The 24,587-nt window shown below is 38.2% G+C and overlaps 1 protein-coding gene across 1 annotated transcript in view; it reads left to right on the top strand.

Moving 5' to 3' along the window:
- The window catches only part of CNBD1 (cyclic nucleotide binding domain containing 1), a 429,355-nt gene that overhangs the window by 56,605 nt on the left and 348,163 nt on the right, over nucleotides 1-24,587 (top strand). Inside the window, exons 3-4 of the mRNA XM_040261702.1 lie at nucleotides 1,454-1,561; nucleotides 23,618-23,776. Coding sequence (XP_040117636.1) covers nucleotides 1,454-1,561; nucleotides 23,618-23,776 — 267 coding nt within the window. The remainder of the gene's footprint in view (nucleotides 1-1,453; nucleotides 1,562-23,617; nucleotides 23,777-24,587) is intronic.

Genomic DNA, 24,587 nt, shown 5'->3' with positions numbered 1-24,587 from the left:
GTTATATAAATATAGAATTAGAGAAAAATAATGTAATGACCTTAGCAAAATTTTTGTCATATAGGAAATAACGATCCATACAAACAGATGATTGCAAAATGTGTGTTCCAGTTAGAAAAAAAAGAAAGGTCTTAGGAAATTTCCCAGTGGTTCCAGTGATTCTCATTTAAAAACCAGTAGATTCTTGGTCAGTGCATCTCTACAGTGTCTGAGTAGGAAGGAAAATTTCTAATGTCATATAAATCACACATTGCATTATTTGAATCAGTTAAATAAGATTCTCAAAGTATATACTCTCTGTTTTGTGTAAAAAATTAACATGGTATTTTATGAACTCAAGCCAAGAGAAAAAAGATGCTACAAATATTTTAAAGTGTGGTGCTGTTGACATTTACATTGACAATGAACCAAGAAAATCTTGAAGACTTTTATATTCAATGTCATGAGGCTAATATTGACTAAGATGTTTGTCAATGTTCAATTTTAAGTATGATTATTTTTGATAATTATTGATACAAGCTGTCGAGATGAGCACTCAACATTCTAAAAAACTGACCAAATTTTCATGATGTTGTCGGTTAAAAATTGAATGAAGCAGACGTTTCAGAAACAAGTGTCATTATCTAACACTGACAATTTGCTATATTTCGTTAGATCTTGTTATTCACATATTAAAATATTTTCACTGGATTGAAACCTGATTACAAGTAGGAATCACCTGGAGGTTGATATTCAAAATAGAGAAGACTACCCAGACTCTACTTTGCAGATCTTGCTTCATCAGGAAAAGGATCAGAAATCTATATTTAAAAAACACCTGAGATGAGTCCCGTGATCTAGATTTCAGAAATGCTGAAATATTGCTCAAAAACATCTTTATTCTGATCCTGAAACAATAGCACATGAGATTTTCATAAATAATTGCAAAGATTCAGATAACTATACTTTGAATAATGTGTATGTAAACTATATATGTGGAGAAGGGAGTGGCAACCCATTGCAGTTTTCTTGCCTGGAGAATTCCAGGGACAGAGGAGCCTGGTGGGTTACAGTCCATGGGGTTGCAAAGAGTCAGACAGGACTGAGTGACTAATACTAGTACAATACTAAACTATAGATGAATCATCTTGGGCGAATTTTAATTATGTGGTATATTTTATAAGCGGTTTAATACATTACAGAAAAAAAAATTTTAAGAAGACTCAGCTAAAATAATTTTTTGACAATTAGCATTACCCTAAATTTGATATTCTTAAAATATTTCTCAGTGAAACACACTACAGCCAGTTTTTATAGTGGATATTTTTAAAGCATAAAATGTTTATGCTTCATATTTTTGTCATTTGCTTTTTTAGACTAAATAGTATAGAATTAGGTTGTATATGTTAAGTTTAAAATCTTTCTTTCAGACGTCTCATGGCACTTATAATAATTTCTCTCTCTCTCTTTTAAGCCGAACAAATATTCTATCAGCGCACAATGTGTTTATGAAGCAATATCCTAAAATATTCGTGCAGAAAAAAGTCAGACTGCCTAAACTTTTCAAAGAGGAAGAGAAAAGGTAATGATATCTTCTTTTGAAAGCAAGCCTTTGTGTGTGTGGATGTGTGTGTTTGTCCAGATGCATATGAGTGCGTGGCAGAACAAGTGGAACTCAAATACTGAGTGCTTGATCGGTTCCCAGTACTACATGTTAGGGATCAGCCAAGCAAATGGATATTGGTAAGGAAGGTTGAATTCCTACCATAATTATGCAGGCTTTTAATTAGGTTATAAGATAACTGGGACTAATAAATATGTGTAGCTCCTTGAATTTTTTCATTAAACAACTATCCCTATACAATAAACTTAATAAGATAAAATACTATTAGGAATGAGAATATAGTAAATGATACAGAGAAAACTAAATAAATTATAATTTGTGAGAGAATATTTCATATAACTGGAGAATAATCTAGATGTTTTTGGTTCATTTTGTAAAAAATTCATACTGCTAAAATTATTCAAGATGATATAAATAAAAGTAATTATGGTATGAATAAAAGAGTTGTAAAAATAACTCTTCAAAAATATTTTTGAAGACTAAATAGAACAAAAGCAAAAATTAAAAATTCATAGTCTCAGTGATATGACTAGATGTTCTTTTTAAGAAAAGGTGCTTTCTATGCAATTTAATATTTTTGGAGTATAGAAAATGAATATAGGTTGTGTATTTGCCATGCATGTATAACAAGATTTCACAAGAATAGTATAAACAAGAAACATCAGTTTTTAGTTATGACTATAAGACTCTAGACATGGACATCACCAGATGGTCAACACTGAAATCAGATTGATTATATTCTTTGCAGTCAAGATGGAGAAACTCTATACAGTCAGCAAAAATAAGACTGGGCGCTAACTGTGGCTCAGATCATGAACTCCTTATTGCCAAATTCAGACTTAAGAAAGTAGGGAAAACCACTAGACCATTCAGGCATGACCTAAATCAAATCCCTTATGATTATACAGTGGAAGTGAGAAATAGATTTCAGGGCCTAGATCTGATAGATAGAGTGCCTGATGAACTATGGACTGAGGTTTGTGACATTGTACAGGAGACAGGGATCAAGACCATCCCCATGGAAAAGAAATGCAAACAAGCAAAATGGCTGTCTGGGGAGGCCTTACAAATAGCTGTGAAAAGAAGAGAAGTGAAAAGCAATGGAGAAAAGGAAAGATATTCCCATCTGAATGTAGAGTTCCAAAGAATAACAAGGAGAGATAAGAAAGCCTTCCTCAGGGATCAGTGCAAAGAAATAGAGGAAAAAAGCAGAATGGGAAAGACTAGAGATCTCTTAAAAACATTAGAGATACCAAGGGAAACTTTCATGCAAAGATGGGCTTGATAAAGGACAGAAATGGTATGGACCTAACAGAAGCAGAAGATATTAAGAAGAGGTGGCAAGAAAACACGGAAGGATTGTACAAAAATGATCTTCACAACCAAGAAAATCACGATGGTGTGACCACTCACCTAGAGCCAAACATCCTGGAATGTGAAGTCAAGTGGGCCTTAGAAAGCATCACTATGAACAAAGCTAGTGGAGGTGATGGAATTCCAGTTGAGCTATTTCAAATCCTGAAAGATGATGTTGTGAAAGTGCTGCACTCAATATGCCAGCAAATTTGGAAAACTCAGCAGTGGCCACAGGTCTGGAAGAGGTCAATTTTCATTCCAATCACAAAGAAAGGCAATGCCAAAGAATGCTCAAACTACTGCACAATGCACTCATCTCACATGCTAGAAAGTAATGCTCAAAATTCTCCAAGCCAGGCTTCAGCAATATGTGAACTGTGAACTTACAGATGTTTAAGTGGTTTTAGAAAAGGCAGAGGAACCAGAGATCAAATTGCCAACATCTGCTGGATCATTGAAAAAGCAAGAGAGTTCCAGAAAAAACATCCATTTTTTCCTTTATTGACTATGCCAAAGCCTTTGACTGTGTGGATCACAAGAAACTGTGGAAAATTCTGAAAGAGATGGGAATACCAGAGCACCTGACCTGCCTCTTGAGAAATCTGTATGCAGGTCAGGAAGCAACAGTTAGAAGTGGACATGGAACAACAGACTGGTTCCAAATAGGAAAAGGAGTGTGTCAAGGCTGTATATTGTCACCCTGTTTATTTAACTTTTATGCAGAGTACATCATGAGAAACCCTGGCTGTAAGAAGCACAAGCTGGAATCAAGATTGCTGGGAGAAATATCAATAACCTCTGATATGCAGATGACACCACCTTTATGGCAGAAAGTGAAGAGGAACTAGAAAGCCTCTTGATGAAAGTGAAAGAGAAGAGTGAAAAAGTTGGCTTAAAGCTCACCATTCAGAACACTAAGATCATGGAATCCAGTCCCACCACTTCATGGGAAATAGATGGGGAAACAGTGTCAGACTTTAATTTTTGGGGCTCCAAAATCACTGCAGATGGTAACTTCAGCCATGAAATTAAAAGATGCCTATGCCTTGGAAGAAAAGTTATGACCAACCTGGATAGCATATTCAATAGCAGAGACATTACTTTGCCAAGAAAGGTCAATCTAGTCAAGGCTATGGTTTTTCTAGTGTGGAAAAACCAGTTTTCATGTATGGATGTGAGAGTTGGACTGTGAAGAAAGCTGAGCACCAAAGAATTGATGCTTTTGAACTGTGGTGCTGGAGAAGACTCTTGAGAGTCCCTTGGATTGCAAGGAGATCCAACCAGTCCATGCTAAAGGAGATCAGTCCTGGGTGTTCATTGGAAGGACTGATGCTAAAGCTGAAACTGCAATACTTTGACCACCTCATGCAAAGAGTTGACTCATTGGAAAAGACCCTGATTCTGGGAGGGATTGGAGGCAGGGTTAGAAGGGGACAACAGAGGATGACATGACTGGATGGCATCACCGACCTGATGGACATGAGTTTGAGTAGACTCTGGGAGTTGGTGATGGACATGGAGGCCTGGCGTGCTGCAGTCCATGGGGTCCCAAAGAGTTGGACACAACTGAGCGACTGAACTGAACTGAACTGATAAGGCATTTATGGGCTTCCCTGGTAGCTCAGCTGGTAAAGAATCTGCCTGCAATGCAGGAGACCCCAGTTAGATTCCTCGGTTGGGAGGATACCCTGGAGAAAGGGATAGGCTACCCACTTCAGTATTCTTGGGCTTGACTCAGATGGTGAAGAATTCGCATGCAACACAGGAAAGCTGGGTTCTAAGCACAGCTCATACAGGCAGAATAGTAGTGCCAGTTGCTCAGTGGTGTCTGACTCTTCGCAACTCCTTGAACTGCAGACTGCTAGGCTCCCTTCTCTCTGGGGATTCTCTAGGCAGGAATACTGGAGTGGGTTGCCATTCTGTTCTCCAGGGGATCTTCCACACCCAGGCATTGAATCCAGATCGCCTGCATTGCAGGCTGATTCTTTACTACCTGAGCCACCAGAGAAGTGCATATATAGGCATACATAAAAAATAAAGTGTTAGCAATAGTGTATTAGCATATTGGTACACTACAGTTAAGTTGACTTCATCTCATGAGTACAAAGAAGGTTTGTTAGAAAAGCTGTTGTTAGTAGCTCAAAGAGACTATATCATGATATCTACAGATGATATAAAGGCATTTGATTTAATTCAGTATCCTGTCTCATAGTAAAAGCAAAATCAGGCAAGTAAAAATGTGTAATGAATACAATCATGTGACTGTTAAGAAATACAAAATGTTTCTCTCTCTTTTGGTCATGAAAAATTATCTGCTCTAAAGTAACAATAAATATCTTAAAATGGAATTAAAATAAATTACATAAAATATATTAAGAAATTATAAATCTCATCTACACTTAGCTTACACCAGTCCCTCATGTAATGTGATAAACTCATATATGCCCAGTTGATGGGAAGAGAGCTGCAGTTAATTCAGAGAACATTTGGCAGGATAAAATCATTCAGGAAACAAGAATCTCAGTAGAAACTAAATTCCTGCACTATTAAATTATTCATCAATAACCTTTACCTATTATCATTGTCATATTCAACACTATAATTCATTTAATTCAAATGTCCTATGACAGATACAATAGCCAGACTGAAGTATGACACCTCCTTTGCTGTGGCAGCTCGTGAGAATACTGATGCCAGGGCATTTGCTAAGCAGTGAAGTAAGACAGTCATGTGTAAGGAGAACAGAAGAAATGCTTTATATAACCATGAAAATGACTTGGAGCAAAGCTGCACTAATGAAAATAAATTGAACACATGGCAGAGACATAGGGAAACATTTCTACATGAGCAAAAAATGTGAGTCCAGGACGAGAATGAGACAAAGGGCTGTTTGGAACTGTGACCATTATCTAAACTTTTTTTTTTTTGGTGGATCATCTAGACAGAAGGCAAACTTTTGGTATATTCACAGACATGGGAAATCAAATAGACACATTTAAAAAAAAAGCACACTAAATTTTGATCCAGAAGACTTGGATTTGCATTGTTGTTCTACCCAATAGCAAAAATGTGTCTTTGGAATTGTCTTTGAACATTGACTGCACTCCAGATTTTTTTACTCAGAAAAAGAGGATAATGTTATCCTACTCAAAGTTATGCATTGAAAGAGTGTTTTAATTTAATATCTCATTACTGAGCTTTTCTAGTGACTCATATGATAAAGAATCTGCTTGCAATGTGGGAGACTTGGGCTTGACCCCTGGGTTGAGAAGGTCCTTTGGAGAAGGAAATGGCAACCCAGTACAGTATTCTTTGTTGGGAGAATTCCATGGACAGAGGAGTCTGACAGGCTACAATCCATGGGATCACTGATTATTACTGTGGACTACAGATTTAAACAATAATCACCTCCACAACAAATTAATAAAAATTCACAGCATTACTTGCTTCAAAAAATTTTAAATAACAAGAAATATATAGACTTTAATCAATGAATTTTTATATTAGCTTATATCCAAGGAAAAAGAAGTTTAAGATAATAATAGTAACAGAAGAAACAAAATGCCTCCACAGAACTGTAGAAATCTATGTTAAAGACACATTTATAAAAAACATAATTTTTTAGGAGAATGGGAATTTAAATATTTGCAAGAATTCCTGGATCCCTGTTAATGTCTTGTCTTTATAAAAATTCCTATTTGATGTTACAGATACTTTAGGGGGACCTATGTAATAAAGATAATATTTTATATTATATTTTTATATTAATATATTCTCTTAATAATATGACTTCTGCACTCCATGCACCATCATGGTTTCAGAGAAAAGAGAACGGTAAATACTGCATTGAGAAGGAGAAAGTTATAAAATGGAGGCATATGAGGAAAAGTAGCTAAGCTTGAAAAGTGTTGATCTTCATTCACTCCCATTGGAGTACAAAATGAAGCTGGGCAAAGGCTAACAGCTTTGCAAGAGAATGCACTGGTCAGAGCAAACACACTCTTCCAACAACACAAGAGAAGACTCTACACATGGGCATCACCAGATGGTCCATACCAAATCAGATTGATTATATTCTTTGCAGCTGAAAATGGAGAAGCTCTATACAGTTAGCAAAAACAAGACCAGGAGCTGACTGTGGCTCAGACCATGAACTCCTTATTGCCAAATTCAGACTTAAATTGAAGAAAGTAGGGAAAACTGCTAGACCATTCAGGTACAGCTAAATCAAATCCCTTATGATTATACAGTGGAAGTGAGAAATAAATTTAAGGGACTAGATCTGATAGAATGCCTGATCAGCTATGGACGGAGGTTTATGACTTTGTACAGGAGGTGGTGATCAAACTATCCCCAAAGGAAAAAAAAAATGCAACAAGGCAAAATGGTTGTCTGAGGAGGCTTTACAAATAATTGACAAAAGAGAAGCAAAAGGCAAAGGAGAAAAGGAAAGATATACCATCTGAATGCAGAGTCTCAAAGAATAGCAAGGAGAGGTAAGAAGACCTTCCTAGGTGATCAATGCAAAGAAATAGAGGAAAAAAAAAAAAAAAGAATGGGAAAGACCAGAGATCTCTTCAAGAAAATTGGAGATACCAAGGGAACATTTCATGCGAAGATGGGCTCGATAAAGGACAGAATTGGTCTGGACCTAACAGAAGCAGAAGACGTTCAAAGAGATGGGAAGAATACACAGAAGAACTGTACAAAAAAGAGCTTCATGACCAGATAACCACGATGGTGTAATCACCCACTTAGAGCCAGACATCCTGGAGTTCAAAGTCAAATGGGCCTTAGAGGGAATCACTACAAAAAAAACTAGTGGAGGGGATGGAATTCCAGTTGAGCTATTTCAAATCCTAAAAGATGATGCTGTGAAAGTGCTGTACTCAATGTGCCAGCAAATTTGGAAAACTCAACCGTGGCCACAGGACTGGAAAAGGTCAGTTTTATTCCAATCCCAAAGAAAGGCCATGCCAAAGAACGCTCAAACTACTGCACAATTGCAGTCATCTCACACGCTAGCAAAGTAATGCTCAAATTTCTCCAAGTTAAGCTTCAACAGTACATGAACCAAGAACTTCCAGATGTTCAAGCTGAATTTAGAAAAGGCAGAGGAATTAGAGATCAGGTTGCTAACATCTGTTGGATCATAAAAAAGGAAGAGAATTCCAGAAAAACATCTATTTCTGTTTCACTGACTATACTAAAGCCATCTGTGGAAAATTATTCAAGAGATGGGAATACCAGACCACCTTACCTGCCTCCTGAGAAACTTTAATGCAGGTCAAGAAGTAACAGTTAGAACCAGACATGAAACAACAGACTGGTTCCAAACTGGGAAAAGAGTAGGTCAGGGCTGTATATTGTTACCTGCTTATTATACTTATATGCAGAGTACATCATGTGAAAAGCTAGGTGGATGAATCATAAGCTGGAATCAAGTTAACCAGAAGAAATATCAACAACCTCAGATACACAGATGATACTGCTTTAATGGCAGGAAGTGAAGAGGAACTAAAGAGCCTCTTGATGAAGGTGAAAGAGAAGAGTGAAAAATCTGGCTTAAGACTCAACATTCAAAAAACTAAGATCATGTCATCCAGTCTCATTCAGTTCAGTTCAGTCGCTCAGCCGTGTCTGACTCTTTGCGACCACCTGTCCATTACCAACTCCCGGAGTTCACTCAGACTCACGTGCATCGAGTCCGTGATGCCATCCAGCCATCTCATCCTCTGTCGTCCCCTTTTCCTCCTGCCTCCAGTCCCTCCCAGCATCAGAGTCTTTTCCACTGAATCAACTCTTTGCATGAGGTGGCCAAAGTACTGGAGCTTCAGCTTTAGCATCATTCCCTCCAAAGAACACCCAGAGCTGATCTCCTTCAGAATGGACTGGGGGGATCTCCTTGCAGTCCAAGGGACTCTCACGAGTCTTCTCCAGTCTCATTACTTCATGGCAAATAGATGAGGAAACAAGGGAAACCATGGCAAACTTTACTGGGCTCCAAAATCACTGCTGATGGTGACTGCATCCATGAAATTAAAAGATGCTTGCTCCTTGGAAGAAAGGCTATGTCATACCTAGACAGCATATTAAAAAACAGACACTACCTTGTCAACAAAAGTCCATATATTAAAAGTGATGGTTTTTCCAGTAGTTATGTATGGATGTGAGATTTGGAACATAAAGAAGGCTGAGTGCTGAAGAAATGTTGCATGGAACTGTGGTGTTGGAGAAGACTCTTGAGAGTCTTGAGAAGACTCTTGGACTGCAAGGAGATCCAAACAGTCCATCCTAAAGGAAATCAGTCCTGACTATTCATTGGAAGGACTGATGCTGAAGCTGAAACTCCAATACTTTGGCCACCTCATGCAAAAAACTGACTCATTTGAAAAGACCCTGATGTTGGGAAAGATTGAAGGTGTGAGGAGAAGGGGATGACAGAGGATGAGATGGTTGGATGGCATCACTGACACAATGGACATGAGTTTGAGTAAGCTTTGGGAGTTGGTGTTGGACAGGTAGGTGTGGCATACTGCAGTTCATGGGGTCACAAAGAGTCAGACATGACTGAGTGACTGAACTGACTGAATTGAACTATTCCTAGATGACTTTTGAAAATTATTGTTATAGTAAGATCTAACTTGAGCTTCATTCAACATGAAGTGACAATAATACTGCAACATTTCTGTGAATGAAGATGCCAAGTGATACACAAAAGCTAAGGCTTTTGGTTCCACTTGGCTTGTGTCTAGCATATACAAGGTACAGAAATGACCACAAACAGTGTTGTGGAGACAGTGAGATACTAACAGCACTGAAGGGCTGTCGGGCAGAGGGGGAGCACAGGTTGCTGAGATAGAAATCTGGATGATCCAGGTGAGAGGTAGCCAGCAGGAATGAATGACATTCCAAAAGTTGCAATCTTTCCTCAATAGATGCTGGTCTAGGGGCCTGCGTAGACCTGCAGTCACCATGCAACAGGAACGTGATGATGATCAGCTCACAGTTCACAGGGAAGAGAAGCTTCTTCCTCAAACCATGGTCATATTGGCAACCAGCTGGAAGAAGCACAAGCTGGAATCAAGATTGCTGGGAGAAATATCAATAACCTCAGATATGCAGATGACACCACCTTTATGGCAGAAAGTGAAGAGGAACTAAAAAGCCTCTTGATGAAAGTGAAAGAGAAGAGTGAAAAAGTTGGCTTAAAGCTCAACATTCAGAAAACTAAGATCATGGCATCTGGTCCCATCACTTCATGGGAAATAGATGGGAAAATAGTGGAAACAATGTCAGACTTTATTTTTTGGAGCTCCAAAATCACTACAGATGGTGACTGCAGCCATGAAATTAAAAGACGCTTACTCCTGGGAAGGAAAGTTATGACCAACCTAGAGAGCATATTCAAAAGTAGAGACATTACCTTGCCAAAAAAGGTCCGTCTAGTCAAGGCTATGGTTTTTCCAGTGGTCATGTATGGATGCGTGAATTGGACTGTGAAGAAAGCTGAGTGCTGAAGAATTGATGCTTTTGATCTGTGGTGTTGGAGAAGACTCTTGAGAGTCCCTTGGACTGAAAGGAGATCCAATCAGTCCATCCTAACGGAGATCAGTCCTGGGTGTTCTTTGGAAGGAATGATGCTAAAGCTGAAACTCCAGTACTTTGGCTACCTCATGCAAAAAGTTGACTCATTGGAAAAGACTCTGATGCTGGGAGGGATTGGGGGCAGGAAGAGAAGGGGATGACAGAGGATGAGATGGCTGGATGGCATCACCGACTTGATGGACATGAGTCTGAATGAACTCTGGGAGTTGGTGATGGACAGAGAGGCCTGGTGTGCTGCAATTCATGGGGTCATAAAGAGTCAGACATGACTGAGTGACTGAACTGAACTGAAATGAACCTCTCCCAACATATACTTAAACCAAGTTCTGAAAGGAAATGAAATAGAAAATCGACATGACTGAGTCTTCATTTACTTAACAAAAACAAGATTATTTTTTCCCTAACTGTTTCAAATTAATGGGACAGACACCACGTGATGGTACAAGTTAGTTCAGTCACTCAGTCTTATACGACTCTTTGCGACCCCATGGTCTGCAGCACTCCAGGCCTCTCTGTCAATAACCAACTCCCGGAGTTTATTGAGTCATGTCCATTGAGTCAGTGATGCCATCCAACCATCTTATCCTCTGTCGTCCCCTTCTCCTCTTGCCCCCAGTCTTTCCCAGCATCAGGGTCTTTTCAAATGAGTCAGTTCTTCACATCAGGTGGCCAAAGCATTGGAGTTTCAGCCTCAGCATCAGTCCTTCCAGTGAATATTTGGGACTGATTTCCTTTAGGATGGACTGGTTGGATCTCCTTGCTGTCCAAGGGACTCTCAAGAGTCTTCTCCAACACCACAGTTCAAAAGCATCAATATATATACATATATGTATACATATAAATAAATTGTCTTCTTTGTACATTGTAGAGTATAGATAAAATTCAATCCCACTAATCTACTTAGGTATTAAAATACAAAAAACTGAATCCATAGAAAAGAGCCAAGGGGTTCCTGTCCGTATGAAATATGTTATTCTAAACGTTCACATCTCAGGATGCCTGTTAAGGCACAATTAACATGGATCTTGACATAACTTTTCTTTAGTAGAAGAGCAATTGGAAATCTAATTAGGACATTGTAAGAAGGAAATTTCGGAGTAATGATAGCAAAAAGTAACCTCATGTGAATAGATGTCTACATCATGTATCATCAGGAATGCAAACTGAAGCAATAGTAAGACACCACTATAAACTTATTAGAAGATCCAATATCCAGAACGCTGACAATGCCAAATATCAGCAAGATTGTGGAGCAACAAGGGCTCTCATTTATTACTGGTGAAAATGCAAACTGGTACCAGCAGTTTGGTGGTTTCTTACAAAACTCAGCCCACTCTTACCACAAAACTCAACAATAACACTTCTTGTCATTTACCCAAAGAAGTTGAAATATATGACACACAAAAGGTGGCACACAAATACTTAGAGCAGCTTTATTCATAATTGCCAAAACCTGGATGCAGTCAAGATGTCCTTCAGTAGGTGAATGGCTAAACGAACTGTGCTACATCAGATAATGAAATATTATTTAGTGTTAAAAGAGAGCCACAGAGCCATGAAAAGACATGGAAGAAACTTAATTGCATGTTACTAAGTGAAAGAAATTATAAGCCATGAAATTAAAATATGCTTACTCCTTGGAAGGAAAGTTATGACCAACCTAGACAGCATATTCAAAAGCAGAGACATTACTTTGCCGACTAGGTCCATCTAGTCAAGGCTATGGTTTTTCCAGCGGTCATGTATGGAATACCAGACCACCTAACCTGCCTCTTGAGAAATCTGTATGCAGGTCAGAAAGCAGTAGTTAGAACTGGACATGGAACAACAGACTGGTTCCAAATAGGAAAAGGAGTACGTCAAGGCTGTATATTGTCACCCTGCTTATTTAACTTCTATGCAGAGTACATCATGAGAGACTCTGGACTGGAAGAAACACAAGCTGGAATCAAGATTGCCGGGAGAAATATCAATCACCTCAGATATGCAGATGACACCACCCTTATGGCAGAAAGTGAAGAGGAGCTAAAAAGCCTCTTGATGAAAGTGAAAGAGGAGAGTGAAAAAGTTAGCTTAAAGCTAAACATTCAGAAAACGAAGATTGTGGCATCTGGTCCCATCACTTCATGGGAAATAGATGGGGAAACAGTGGAAACAGCATCAGACTTTATTTTTGGAGGCTCCAAAATCACTTCAGATGATGATTGCAGCCATGAAATTAAAGACACTTACTCCTTGGAAGGAAAGTTATGGCCAATGTAGATAGTATATTCAAAAGCAGAGACATTACTTTGTCCACTAAGGTCCGTCTAGTCAAGGCTATGGTTTTTCCTGTGGTCATGTATGGATGTGAGAGTTGGACTGTGAAGAAGGCTGAGTGCTGAAGAATTGATGCTTTTGAACTGTGGTGTTGGAGAAGACTCTTGAGAGCCCCTTGGACTGCAAGGAGATCAGCCCTGGGATTTCTTTGGAAGGAATGATGCTAAAGGTGAAACTCCAGTACTTTGGCCACCTCATGCGAAGAGCTGACTCATTGGAAAAGACCCTGATGCTGGGAGGGATTGGGGGCAGGAGGAGAAGGGGACAACCGAGGATGAGATGGCTTGACGGCATCACTGACTCGATGGATGTGAGTCTGAGTGAACTTTGGGAGTTGGTGATGGACAGTGAAGCCTGGAGTGCTGCGATTCATGGGGTCGCAATGAGTCGGACACGACTGAGCGACTGAATTGAACTGAAGTGAAAGAAGGCAAGATGAAAAGGACATATGTTGTATAATTCCAACTGTATGATATTCTAGAAAATGAAAACCTAGGGAGATGATAAAAAGAGTAGCAGTTGCCAGGGTTAGGAGGAAGGGAGGGCTGAATAGATGGAATCAGACGATTTCAATGAAAATACTCTATATGATACTATAATGGTGGTTATATATAATTATATGCTTATCCAACCCATAGAGTTGAGGGTCAACACGAAGAGTGAGCCCTAATGTAAGCTATAGGTTTTGGCTAATGGTGATTCAATGTAGGTTCAGCAATTGTAACAACTCTACTAGACTTGCAGAGGATGTTGATAATGTGGAAAGCTGTGCATGTGTGTCAGGTGGGGTATATATGGGAAATCTCTGTACTTTCTGCCCATTTTGTATAAACAAATAAATATAAATACATATAGGAGTTATTTATTTTGTGATCCAAAAAGATGTATGGTGGAGGATTGCAGAATAAACTCTCCTTCATGGACATTTATTATTAAGCATTTACAGAGGTAGCATTACTTGAGAGTCAAAGACAGAGAGTTGGCATTGCTTTCAAAGCAACTTTCAATAAATTCCAAATCAAGGCTTCTCAGCTTTTAATATGTGCATTAATCTCCACGGTATTGGGAGTGGTTGCTTTTTAAATGCAGATTTTGATTCAGAAGGTCTAAGGTGGGGTGGAAAGAGTGTTTGTAATAAGCTGGCAGCTGCTGCTGCTCTCGGTCCATGGACCACAATTGAACTATTCAAATTTTTTTCTTTAAGAAAAGGAAAAAAAAATTACAGAATTGCAACTTTTTAATGGAAAAATTTAATCCCCCTTTTAAACAATTCATCCATTCATTTATGGGCTTATTTCAGTTCGTTAAACGGCATTGCTGTGCATGCTCTTTGGCCATAATGCACTTGTTTTATTAAATTTATAGCAAATATCATGTTGCAGTTAATATGCAGAGTGTGACATTTTGGAGTTTCTTTGGTAGATTTTTACTCAGTACATTTTAGTGAAATGCGGCAAGTATTTGTTATCTTTAAAACTTCAATTCTAATTAAGTATAAGATCAGATAAGGAAAAAACATAAGTAGATTGCTATGTTCAGAAGGAGATTCCAAGTTTATAACGTATAATAGATTATGACAGGTTTGTAATCATAAATTGCAATATTTTGCCATATCATTTTCTCTCAGCTTGTGTTATGTTAACAGTTGAATGACTTAAGTTGGGAAGAGTGAAAAGATTTTGGGAGTCTGCAAATGGTGTTCTCCCATCCCACCAGCCCCAGGACTCCACCAAGAGTCCTCTCCAAGTTCCAAAGGCAGCCTGGCCAGAAGCATCTGCTGGGATCCTCCTCATGGGCTCAGAAGTCTGTATGCTTACTCAGTTGGTCAAATTACCAGTCACTCCAAAAGCTTTCAACATGTGTTTTGTGCAAAAACCGATGCTTTAATTTGGACTTTAGATTCTGAAGAGATTAGGTTATCCCAGCTGCTTGAATTAAAGCTCAGAATTTCATTTCTAGATCTAAAAGCAGTAGTAACAAGTGGCTATGATCTGATTAAAATGATGTGGAACTTTGTAATTTGTATATTTTCTCAAACATTTTAAAACAATAATTTGGTATAGTACATAAGCTACCTAGATTGATTATAAATTCTTTCTAAAAGTGTAAGTTCAGAAAATGTTGGAAAATAGGAATATTTGGAGATAAAGCAACTGAAAACCTAGGCAAATGAATTCTAATAGATTGATTTCAAAAAATCTCTGCAAAATTGATTTTTTTGTTTGTGATTTTCTTCTGAAAATCACAGATCTATTTTGAGAAAATCTGTTTTGTTCTCTAGCATTGTCAAAATTACCCTTGGATAACAGCTACATCTAAGTAGTGTTTATCATGCTAGCTTGGATCTAGCCTCAAGACATTTAACTATTTGGAAAATATGTATTTAATGTTAGAACTAATAAAACTACTCTTGCTCTGGTTGTAAAACCCACATTTTCACTGAAGTTTTGAGATCTATTGAATGAGATGCTCCTCGTATTTTTAAAAGTCAGAATTGGAACAGTTCTGCTTCACTGAATGTGCATGCTAAATCACTTCAGTCATGTCCGACCCTGCCACCCCATGGACCCTAGCCTGCCAAGCTTTGCTATCCATGGGATTCTCCAGGCAGGAATGCTGGAATGGATTGCCATGCCCTCCTCCAGGGGATCTTCCTGACCCAGGGATCAAACCCAAGTCTTATGTCTCCTGCATTGGCAGGCAGGTTCTTTACCACTAGCATGGCATTATTGGTAAAGAACCCGCCTGTTTCACACTCTTTGGAAAGAAACCTTATGATACCTCAGGAGGTTTGTTTATTTAGTCTTATTCACTTAATATATACCAAGCAGTGACCATGTGCTGAACCAGTCGGGCAGGGTCTCTGTACTTAGAAGGTGCATGTTGGCGTCACTGAGAGGCCCTGAGTAAGAGGGATGAAAGAAATGAAATGAGTGTCAAATATGATTACAAGTTTGCGGGCTGGTTGCACTGAAAGAGCTTATGCTAGCCACAGATGGTGTCCTGGAAATCAAGGCAAGCATCCCTGAGGGAAGGCATGTTTAAATTCAAAGACGACTTAACGGTTGGCTAAAAGAAAGGAGAGAATCTCTGAGGCAGAGAGGCCTCAGTGTGATGTTCTTCACACTGCTGATTATCCAAGGACTCGTGAAGCTCTCCCTACTGATACTCTGCTTGCCCTGTTTAGCAGCTGTGAACAGAAACGTAAAAATGGTATTTCTTCAAAATGGCCCATGTTCTCCGCCACAGATTCCAAGAGGAAAATGGTGGGTGGGTGGGAGGGATGCGAAAGGAAAAAGAAAGAAAAAAGGAAGAAAATAAAAGGGGAAGGGAAAGAGAAAGGGAACAAAGAAAGGAGGAAGGAAAGAGGAAAAAAGGGAAGGGAGAAATACAGGGGAGAAATGAAGGACCATCTTGCCAGCTCCGGAGCAGTACTGTGACCTTCCAGAGCATTCTATGAAGGAAAGAGAGGGAACTTTATAGCAACCTAACTGGTCACTTTAGCCATGCTCTGGGGTCATCCTTTGTGTTATCCTGATGTCATCCAGATTAAAGCCTTTAATATGACATAAACGAAATTTTGTATGGATTGGAGCATTATTGTAGCAAAGCGGTGGTGATTTGTAAAAATCATTTATGTGTGTAGGATTTCCCTGTGTTATAGTGGACTGATGCAGGAAGGTTTCAACTCTGAGTCTAAAAACAAACGTAATTTATGTTTACGACTCCCACTGAGGAGTGATAGGTTTTGCTGGAAGGGAGGACCTTTGGTTATGCTTCTTTCTTGATGATTTTGGTTAGAAGTATCTGAGAATAGGTGCTAAGAACTGAATTGCTTGGCCTCATAAAGGTATTCTAATTTGGAGCTGTGGAGCAAGTCTAGAGCAGACAAAAATGGGGTGAAAAAGAAGCAAGAGTAGCCAGGAAATAACTGAGGGGAGATGTGTACTGAGTGAGGAAAACCCTCTGATCCTGGGCAGGGATGTGAGGACATTTAGGAAAAGAGAGTTCGGTTAGTGGATTTCAAGTACCCTGTTTCGTATGTGGTCAGGATCAGTTCAGTCACTCAGCTGTGTCTGATTCTTGGCAACTCCATGGACTGCAGCATGCCAGGCCTCCCTGTCCACCAACTCCCGGAGTTTACTCAAACTCATGTCCATTGAGTCAGTGGTGCCAACCAACTATCTCATCCTCTGTCGTCCCCTTCTCCTCTTGCCTTCAATCTTTCCCAGCATCAGAGTCTTTTCCAATGAGTCAGTTCTTCACATCAGGTGGCCAAAGTCATATGTGATACAAACATCTAAGATAACCCCAGCATTTGATGAACTCTGCCGTACTTACAAATGCTCTGAATACTTGGTTTAGTTTAGTTTAGTTATGTTGAGGAAATACAGAAAAAGTTGGTTTTACCTCTGGATAAACAAGGCATGGAATAAGGAGAATATTTAAGGAAGAAACGCAGTGGCAAAGGTGACATCAGGATATAAGTATAATCTCCTGGGAAATTGCTGGAAATTTAGGAAGAGCTTTCTACATGCATGAATTTCCATGGGAACTTATTTTAAAAAGATAGCATATGATATTCCTTAGATGCAAAATTTAAAATAAAATGATGCAGACAGGGTCATCGTTACCATCCTTGTAAAGTAATTAACTTCCAATTAAAATAAATAAATTTATATTAAACAAGAAAATGATGCAAATGAAATTATTTACAAAACAGAAATGTATTCACTGACTTAGACAACATACTTAGGGGAAAAGGGTGGAAGGAAGGGATAGTTAATTTCAGATTGACATATACACACTGCTATATTTAAAATGGATAACCAGCAAGGACCTGTATATAGCACAGTAACTCTGCTCAATGGTATGTGACAGGCAGCCTGAATGGAAGGGGTGTTTTGGGGGAGAATGGATATATGTAAATATAAGTCTGATCTCTCTGCTGTGCACCTGAGACTATTGCAACCTTGTTAATTACTTATACGCCAATATAAAACAAAAAGATTTTTTAAAAAGAAGTAGTAAACAATGTGAAATTATGAGTTCAGCTGAAGAAGTAATGTGAGCAGTGATGTCTCATAAATCCTGTTCATCAACGATCATATATAACTAAGAAAAAAAGTCACCTTTGAGTTAAAGGGAGTCAGCCCTAAGGTTCAAAAAGATATGGTTGAAATTTTGGACTTTCTTCCCTATTGTATAATATTGGTGGCAGGAAATTTTGCTCCCTGTCTCCAAACTGATCCTTCCATTTCTCTAAATTAGGGGTTCCACTCATTACTTAGATTAGCCCTATGGGGTTAAGATTTACTTGAGGAAATTAGTACAAAATAAAGAAATTCTGAAAATTCACAAGCCACATTTTCTTTGCATTTGATTCTTCAAAAATTTAAAATTAGGTTCAACTTGTGTGACACTATAGCTGAATAACTGGAATGGTGTTTATCATTATTTCTGAAGAGTAAGTAATAATCGTTAATTCCTATACAGATGACAAGTAGAGAGCATTAAGTACTGACATAAGACTGTCCATAATATGTGGAAATGAGAATGGAAAAGAAACTAAATGGAAGCCATTGAGGGGTGTGTGTAAGAGCTTGACAAATAGCTGATTTTAGAATGCTGAGCGAAAGCAAAGATCAGTTAAAATTAGATGATGTAGATTTGTAATCACCCAAGTGTGTGACCAATTCAGCAATGTTCTTTGGGCGGAAAAAGTAGGGTGATTAAATTGGAAATATGGAAATGATTCATACCTGGGAGCTGAGATAATGAACACAAAGAACTCTACTTGGGCTAGATAGTCAAGAAATGTTTGCTGAATTGAATCATGACTGGAGGGAATTTAGGTTGCAAGTAAAGATAGCACACAATATTTGATTATTATTTTCTAAATATATATTAATATATTGCTATATTAAAAATTATCTTAGATATCCCAACTTTTTAATTTGTTGCCTATTAATATTTGCAATTAACCCTTAGGAGATAAATCTGTTATAATCTTCTCTAAATAACTTTCTTGTATGTTTGTATAGTTTGTCATATAATCTGGAAAATGTATTGCTGCCTTATTCTGTAGAATACATGTAAGTCCAATGTTCATTTTTAAATGTGGATTTTCTATTGCTCCTTGGAAATGAAAGAGAAGACATTGAGTCTGTCAAGGACATTAATTTAATAGAAACCAGGGAAATATTGCTTACCTCTGTCTAATCTTAAAATATTCTTTCTTATATTATAAGAGGTGACAGGATTCCAATGTTGACTGTCAAGAGTTTATAATGAAACTTGTCTTCAACTCTCACTTTTAACTTTGGATATATTGGCAATGTGTGGGACAAAATCGGCACTCTTGCTCAGCACAAAACAAAGTCTGCAACTCACCAACTTTCATCCTGGGGCTGGAGACTTACCCTCTGCTATTTCCCTGTTTTGGCATTAGTGATAATTAAGCTAACATCAACAGATAGAGTAAACTTAGTGTACCTGAAATGACTGAACTTAATTTTTATTATTATAAGTCAGGATGATTTCAGTTTCCTTAAAAAATGACTGAAGAATCCCAGCAAATATAGAAAAAGGACATATATTTTTCTGGCTTTAACTACTATTTAGTAAAATTTTGGAGAAGGCAATGGCACCCCACTCCAGTACTCTTGCCTGGAAAATCCCGTGGACGGAGGAGCCTGGTGGGTTGCTGTCCATGGGGTCCTAAGAGTCGGACAGGACTGAGAAACTTCACTTTCACTTTTTACTCTCATGCATTGGAGAAGAAAATGGTCACCCACTCCAGTGTTCTTACCTGGAGAATCCCAGGGACAGGGGAGCCTGGTGGGTTGCTGTCTATGGGGTCACACAGAGTCAGACACGACTGAAGCGACTTAGCAGCAGCAGCAGCAGCAGTAACATTTATATGGATTTACAAAAAAGTGATGGAGAAGGTTAAAGAAGGATTTTGAGGAATGATAAAATGTTTGTAAGAGGGCTAATGTAAGAATATATGGAAAATAAAGTTCTGTGATGGCCTCTAGACTAGTTAGATCTGGGTTTGAACTTCAATTTGGTGATTATGGTGCCTTAAGAAGATTACCTTAAACTCTGAATCTTAGGCTCTTTATCTAAAAATGGAGACAAGAATGCACACACGAGAGTGCTTTGGAGGATTGGATGAGATAATGTATGCTAATTTGACTTTATTTTGCTTAGTGGTGGTGCTAATCTCTACACCTGAGTTTACTGAGGAAAAGAGAAAAATAATTTTTCTATGCAACCACAATGACCAACAAATAGAACGAAATTTTATTTTAAAAAATCCTAAACACTTTAGATACAGAACTATTATTACCTATATACAAGGAACATAATAAACATATACATAATTTGTAACAACATATTACATATCTTGGAACAATCTTATCAGGTAACAAGTAGGACTTGTATGAAAGAAAAAAGACTATTTGGAGGCCTTAGACTAACACAGTGCTTCCCTGGTAGCTCAGTTGGTAAAGAATCTGCCTGCAATGCAGGAGATCCTAGTTTGATTCCTGGGTCAGGAAGATCTGCTGGAGAAAGGATAGGCTATCCATTGCAGTATTCTTGGGCTTCCCTGGTGGTTCAGCTGGTAAAGAATCTGTCTGAAAATCAAGAGACCTGGGTTCCATCCCTGGGTCAGGAAGATCCCCTGGAGAAGGGAAAGGCTACCCACTCCAGTATCCTGGCCTGGAGAATCCCATGGGCTGTATAGTCAATGGGGTCACAGAGAGTTTGACAAGACTGAGTGGCTTTCATGAACACTTTCAGTCTACCACAAAGGGCTCAGTTATCAAATTAGACTCAAAAGAATCAGAGATTTACCCAGTGTAAAACTTCACTAAAAATTTAAAGATACATGTACTTGTGAAACACAGAAACATAGAGAAGTGTGAGATTACCAACACAGCTCCCCGGAAAAGATGTGATTCCTGTCTATAACTTCTATCCTTTAGTTTGCCTTGGCAATTTGCACAAGTTAATCACTCTTAAACAGATTTTGAATTTTGTATGACTGAACATTTTAGGCTATATATAATATTGAATTGTTGCTAGTTTTGCTGCATAAATATAATGATGAGGATTATTTTCTATTGTTGACTAAAAAGATGCACAGTGTGAGAGTTGCAAGTTAATTTTATTTGGGGCAAAATGAGGACTTCTGTCTGGGGGACAGCACTTCTGCTAGATCTGAGAGACTGCTCCAAAGAGGTTGTAGGGGGAGGTTGATATATAAGATTTTGGTGAAAGGGGAGTTCAGTGCAATCAAAAGATTTTCTGCTAGTCACGAGGAGCTGATGTCACCATGAAGGGATTTAATATTTTTCTAGATATGAAGAGACACAAGGATAGGGGTCATTAAATCAGTTCCTGAAAATATCCAACTATCTGAAGACCAATCCCACCAGTTTCCCTGGATCGCAGAGCTCCTCACTGTCCACCCTGAATTCCCCTCAGTGGGTGTTGAAGGTTGGCATTTGTGGCAGCACAGGGTTTAATCACCACAGAGACAGATGGCAAATGCCCTTGCTGTCGTTTAGCCACTGGCAAATGTTCTTGGCAAGTGCTAGTTTGTAGTTGACACTACCATTTCCCAAAGAGCACAAGACATAACTTAGTCACTCAATCAGTCATTATATATGACCATCTATTTGTTCCTGTTGCTTTTGGTGGTTTGCTATCTGCTGGTTTTCTTCTGGGCTTCCATCATGGCTCAGCTGGTAATGAACTTGCCTGCAACTTCAGGAGACAGAAGAGACTCTGGTTCAATCCCTGGATCAGGATGATCCCCTGGAGAAGGAAATGGCAACCCACTCCAGTATCCTTTCCTGGAAAATCCCATAGACAGAGGAGCCCTAGGGGGCCACAGTCCATGAGATTGCAGAGTCAGACATGGCTGAGTGCAAACACAAGCACGCAAGCTGGTAGCAGGTATGACTTCCAGGTTGGCTTCAAATGGCTTAAATATCATTGAGGACTATTCTGAGTCCTTTGGCTGCCACTTCCCTGGTGGCGTAGGCGTTAAGGAGTATGCCTACAATGCAGGAGACCCAGGTTCGATCCCTGGATTGGGAAGATCCCCTGGATTGGGAAGATCCCCTGGAGAAGGAAATGGCAACACATTCCAGTATTCTTGCCTGAAAAATCCCATGGATGGAAGAGCCTGGCAGACTGTAGTCCTTGGGGCCACAGAGAAATGGACAGGATGGAGAGACTTCACTTTCTTTGGCTGGCTTGAGATTTTTAATGTAAAGGCAGGAATTCCAGGAAACCCTTGCCTTGGGCAAATATGATGAACTTGCGTCAGAAGAATACTGGGTCAATGAGGACTCACTTTCTAAATTTCTCCTGCAGAGTTCAGTCCTCAGACCACTCTTCTTTAGAACATAAGAACTTTATTCCACTGGCATTTGAAAATCAGAGCTGGGGGAAGGAAAGCAGTCAGTTGTTTTATATATGAATCTTAAACATTGCTGAGCTTTACTGTACTTACTATTTATAGATGTAACTAGGGATAGAGTATTAAATAGAGTTCTAGGTTTCTGTGGATAGAATGAATGAGGTTCTGTGAAAATGGTAGAAGGGGAAATAAATTTCGACTCTCAGTTTTATCTTTGTAAATTATGGTGCAGTATCTTTCTATATCTGTCAGACAAGTAAGTTTTGCTATTAAGCATTAATGTTCTGTGAACTTTGGATTGCAAAAAGCTCTCTCCAGCTCTACTGGAAAGTGGATATGAGTGATTAGACAAATTATGCAAACTCTTTAAGCTGAAATTTCCTTGTCCCATAAATGGGGGATAATATTTATTTAACTTAGTTAATGTTAATGATAACTATGTCTATCATATTTAATAGAGTAGCCAGTACCTTTAAAAAGACTCAAATATAAGTTAGATGTTAATGTGATGATTGTTATTGTTATTCTACATGATGCTTATTTTATATTTAACTTTAAAAAATTCTCATGTTTATAAGTAAAGGTGACTAATCTGTGATCATTTGGATCTTTATCTTCTGCTCTATTTTCTTTCTTAAGGATGACAATATTTGTTAAATTGGTTTTCCTTAGGTTTTTTAGTTACCTGTTAATTGGAAGGCTATAGTCCATGGGGTTGCAAAGAGTCGGACATGACTGAGCAACTTCACCTTCACCTTAATCGGAAAGCTTGGAGCTGGAAGGATAAATGGGAAAATGGTCATTCATTCACACATCTCTTGGGGACTTAAAAGTATAATAATAAGTTTTGGTGGCTGCTTCCAAGATGTGCATAATTTACAAGTTGGAAACAGAAGTTTTAAAAAAAGTACTTTTATCATTGGTGAAAAAAAAATTGCTGGAAAACAACTATGCGAAAATAAAGAAAGTGTGGTAACCATTGTCTTAAAATATTTTCCTAAGTATATGTACCTAATTTATTATGGAAGATGTTTTAATCACTTGGGACAGTCATAACATCTATAATCAAATTCTAGAAAATATTTTATATATGGTAATTTTGAGTGATAATTTTGAGACTTAGAGTGATGTGTTTAATTTCATTACTAATGACCAGAGAAAAACAGACACTGAGAAGGAATATATTATTAAAATGCAAAATTATCTCAGAACAGTGCATTTCTACTCTTGACAATAAAGAGTTCACATCAGTAATGTTTTATACAACAAAAATATTATGCTTCCTTGTTTAGAATACCTGCTGAAGACACAGAAGAAAGTAAACCTCCGCAACCTGATGATTCTCACAACATAGCTATCCATGTTAAGAAAGCACGCGGTGGGCGCACGTTATACGGACCAAAAAAGTATGAAGAGATGGTAGTGCAATTCATGGCTATTTTAAAGAAACTGTAAGTATTTTAAATATGTTACTTATGGTAGTTGAAGAATTCTTTTGAATAGCTTTTTAAAAATCATTATTTATTCCTATTCAACATGGTTAGTCTATTGGATAGGAACAAATCACTACTCTTGCCTCCATCTCCTAAAACCCAGGGAGAGATGATTGAGGGTCCCCTTGGGGTGTATTAGTCATATTTGCTAACATCATAAATCTTATCATGACTCCATTAGTCACATTGCAATGGGTCTAAATGCTTTATGTAATTCAAACAAAAATAATGCAACTTAAACCTGTTTAATTGATGGATATGTTGTGGTATCTATAGCCCCCCCGTTTATCTTTAGCTGAACCATGAGCAGATCCATGGACTACTTGAGTAATGTCATTTAATAAATTTTTAAAAATAACTACCTTATACTCTAAAATTTTTTACTTTGTCATCAAACTTGAAATTTTAACAAATTGATTTTGAGTAAGAGTAGCCTCTTTTTAAAGAAATGCAAATATGCCTGACAAGATTAAGAATATTAGTTATTGATAACAGAGCATTTTGGCTTAATCATATTATGATGTCTTAACTTAAATTCAGCAGCTCTGAGTAAACAATGTTAGATGGGAGGAAGGAAAAAAGAGGTTGAAACATTAAAATTGTTGGAAAGGTCATATATGGGGGATGTCACCAGAAGGAAGGGTTTAAATAAGTAGAGGACATTGTAATTGTGAAGTGTGTACAGAGGATAGACGATGGGAGGGAGAGGTGAGAGAGAAAAGAGAATTACAAATCTTTCTGTTAAGTTTTGTATTTTGAGGCATAACAG

The sequence above is a fragment of the Oryx dammah genome, unplaced genomic scaffold (genome assembly GCF_014754425.2).
Source record: "Oryx dammah isolate SB20612 unplaced genomic scaffold, SCBI_Odam_1.1 HiC_scaffold_19, whole genome shotgun sequence".
Classification (NCBI taxonomy): Eukaryota; Metazoa; Chordata; class Mammalia; order Artiodactyla; family Bovidae; genus Oryx; species Oryx dammah.
This window is presented reverse-complemented; position numbering and strand designations above follow the sequence as displayed.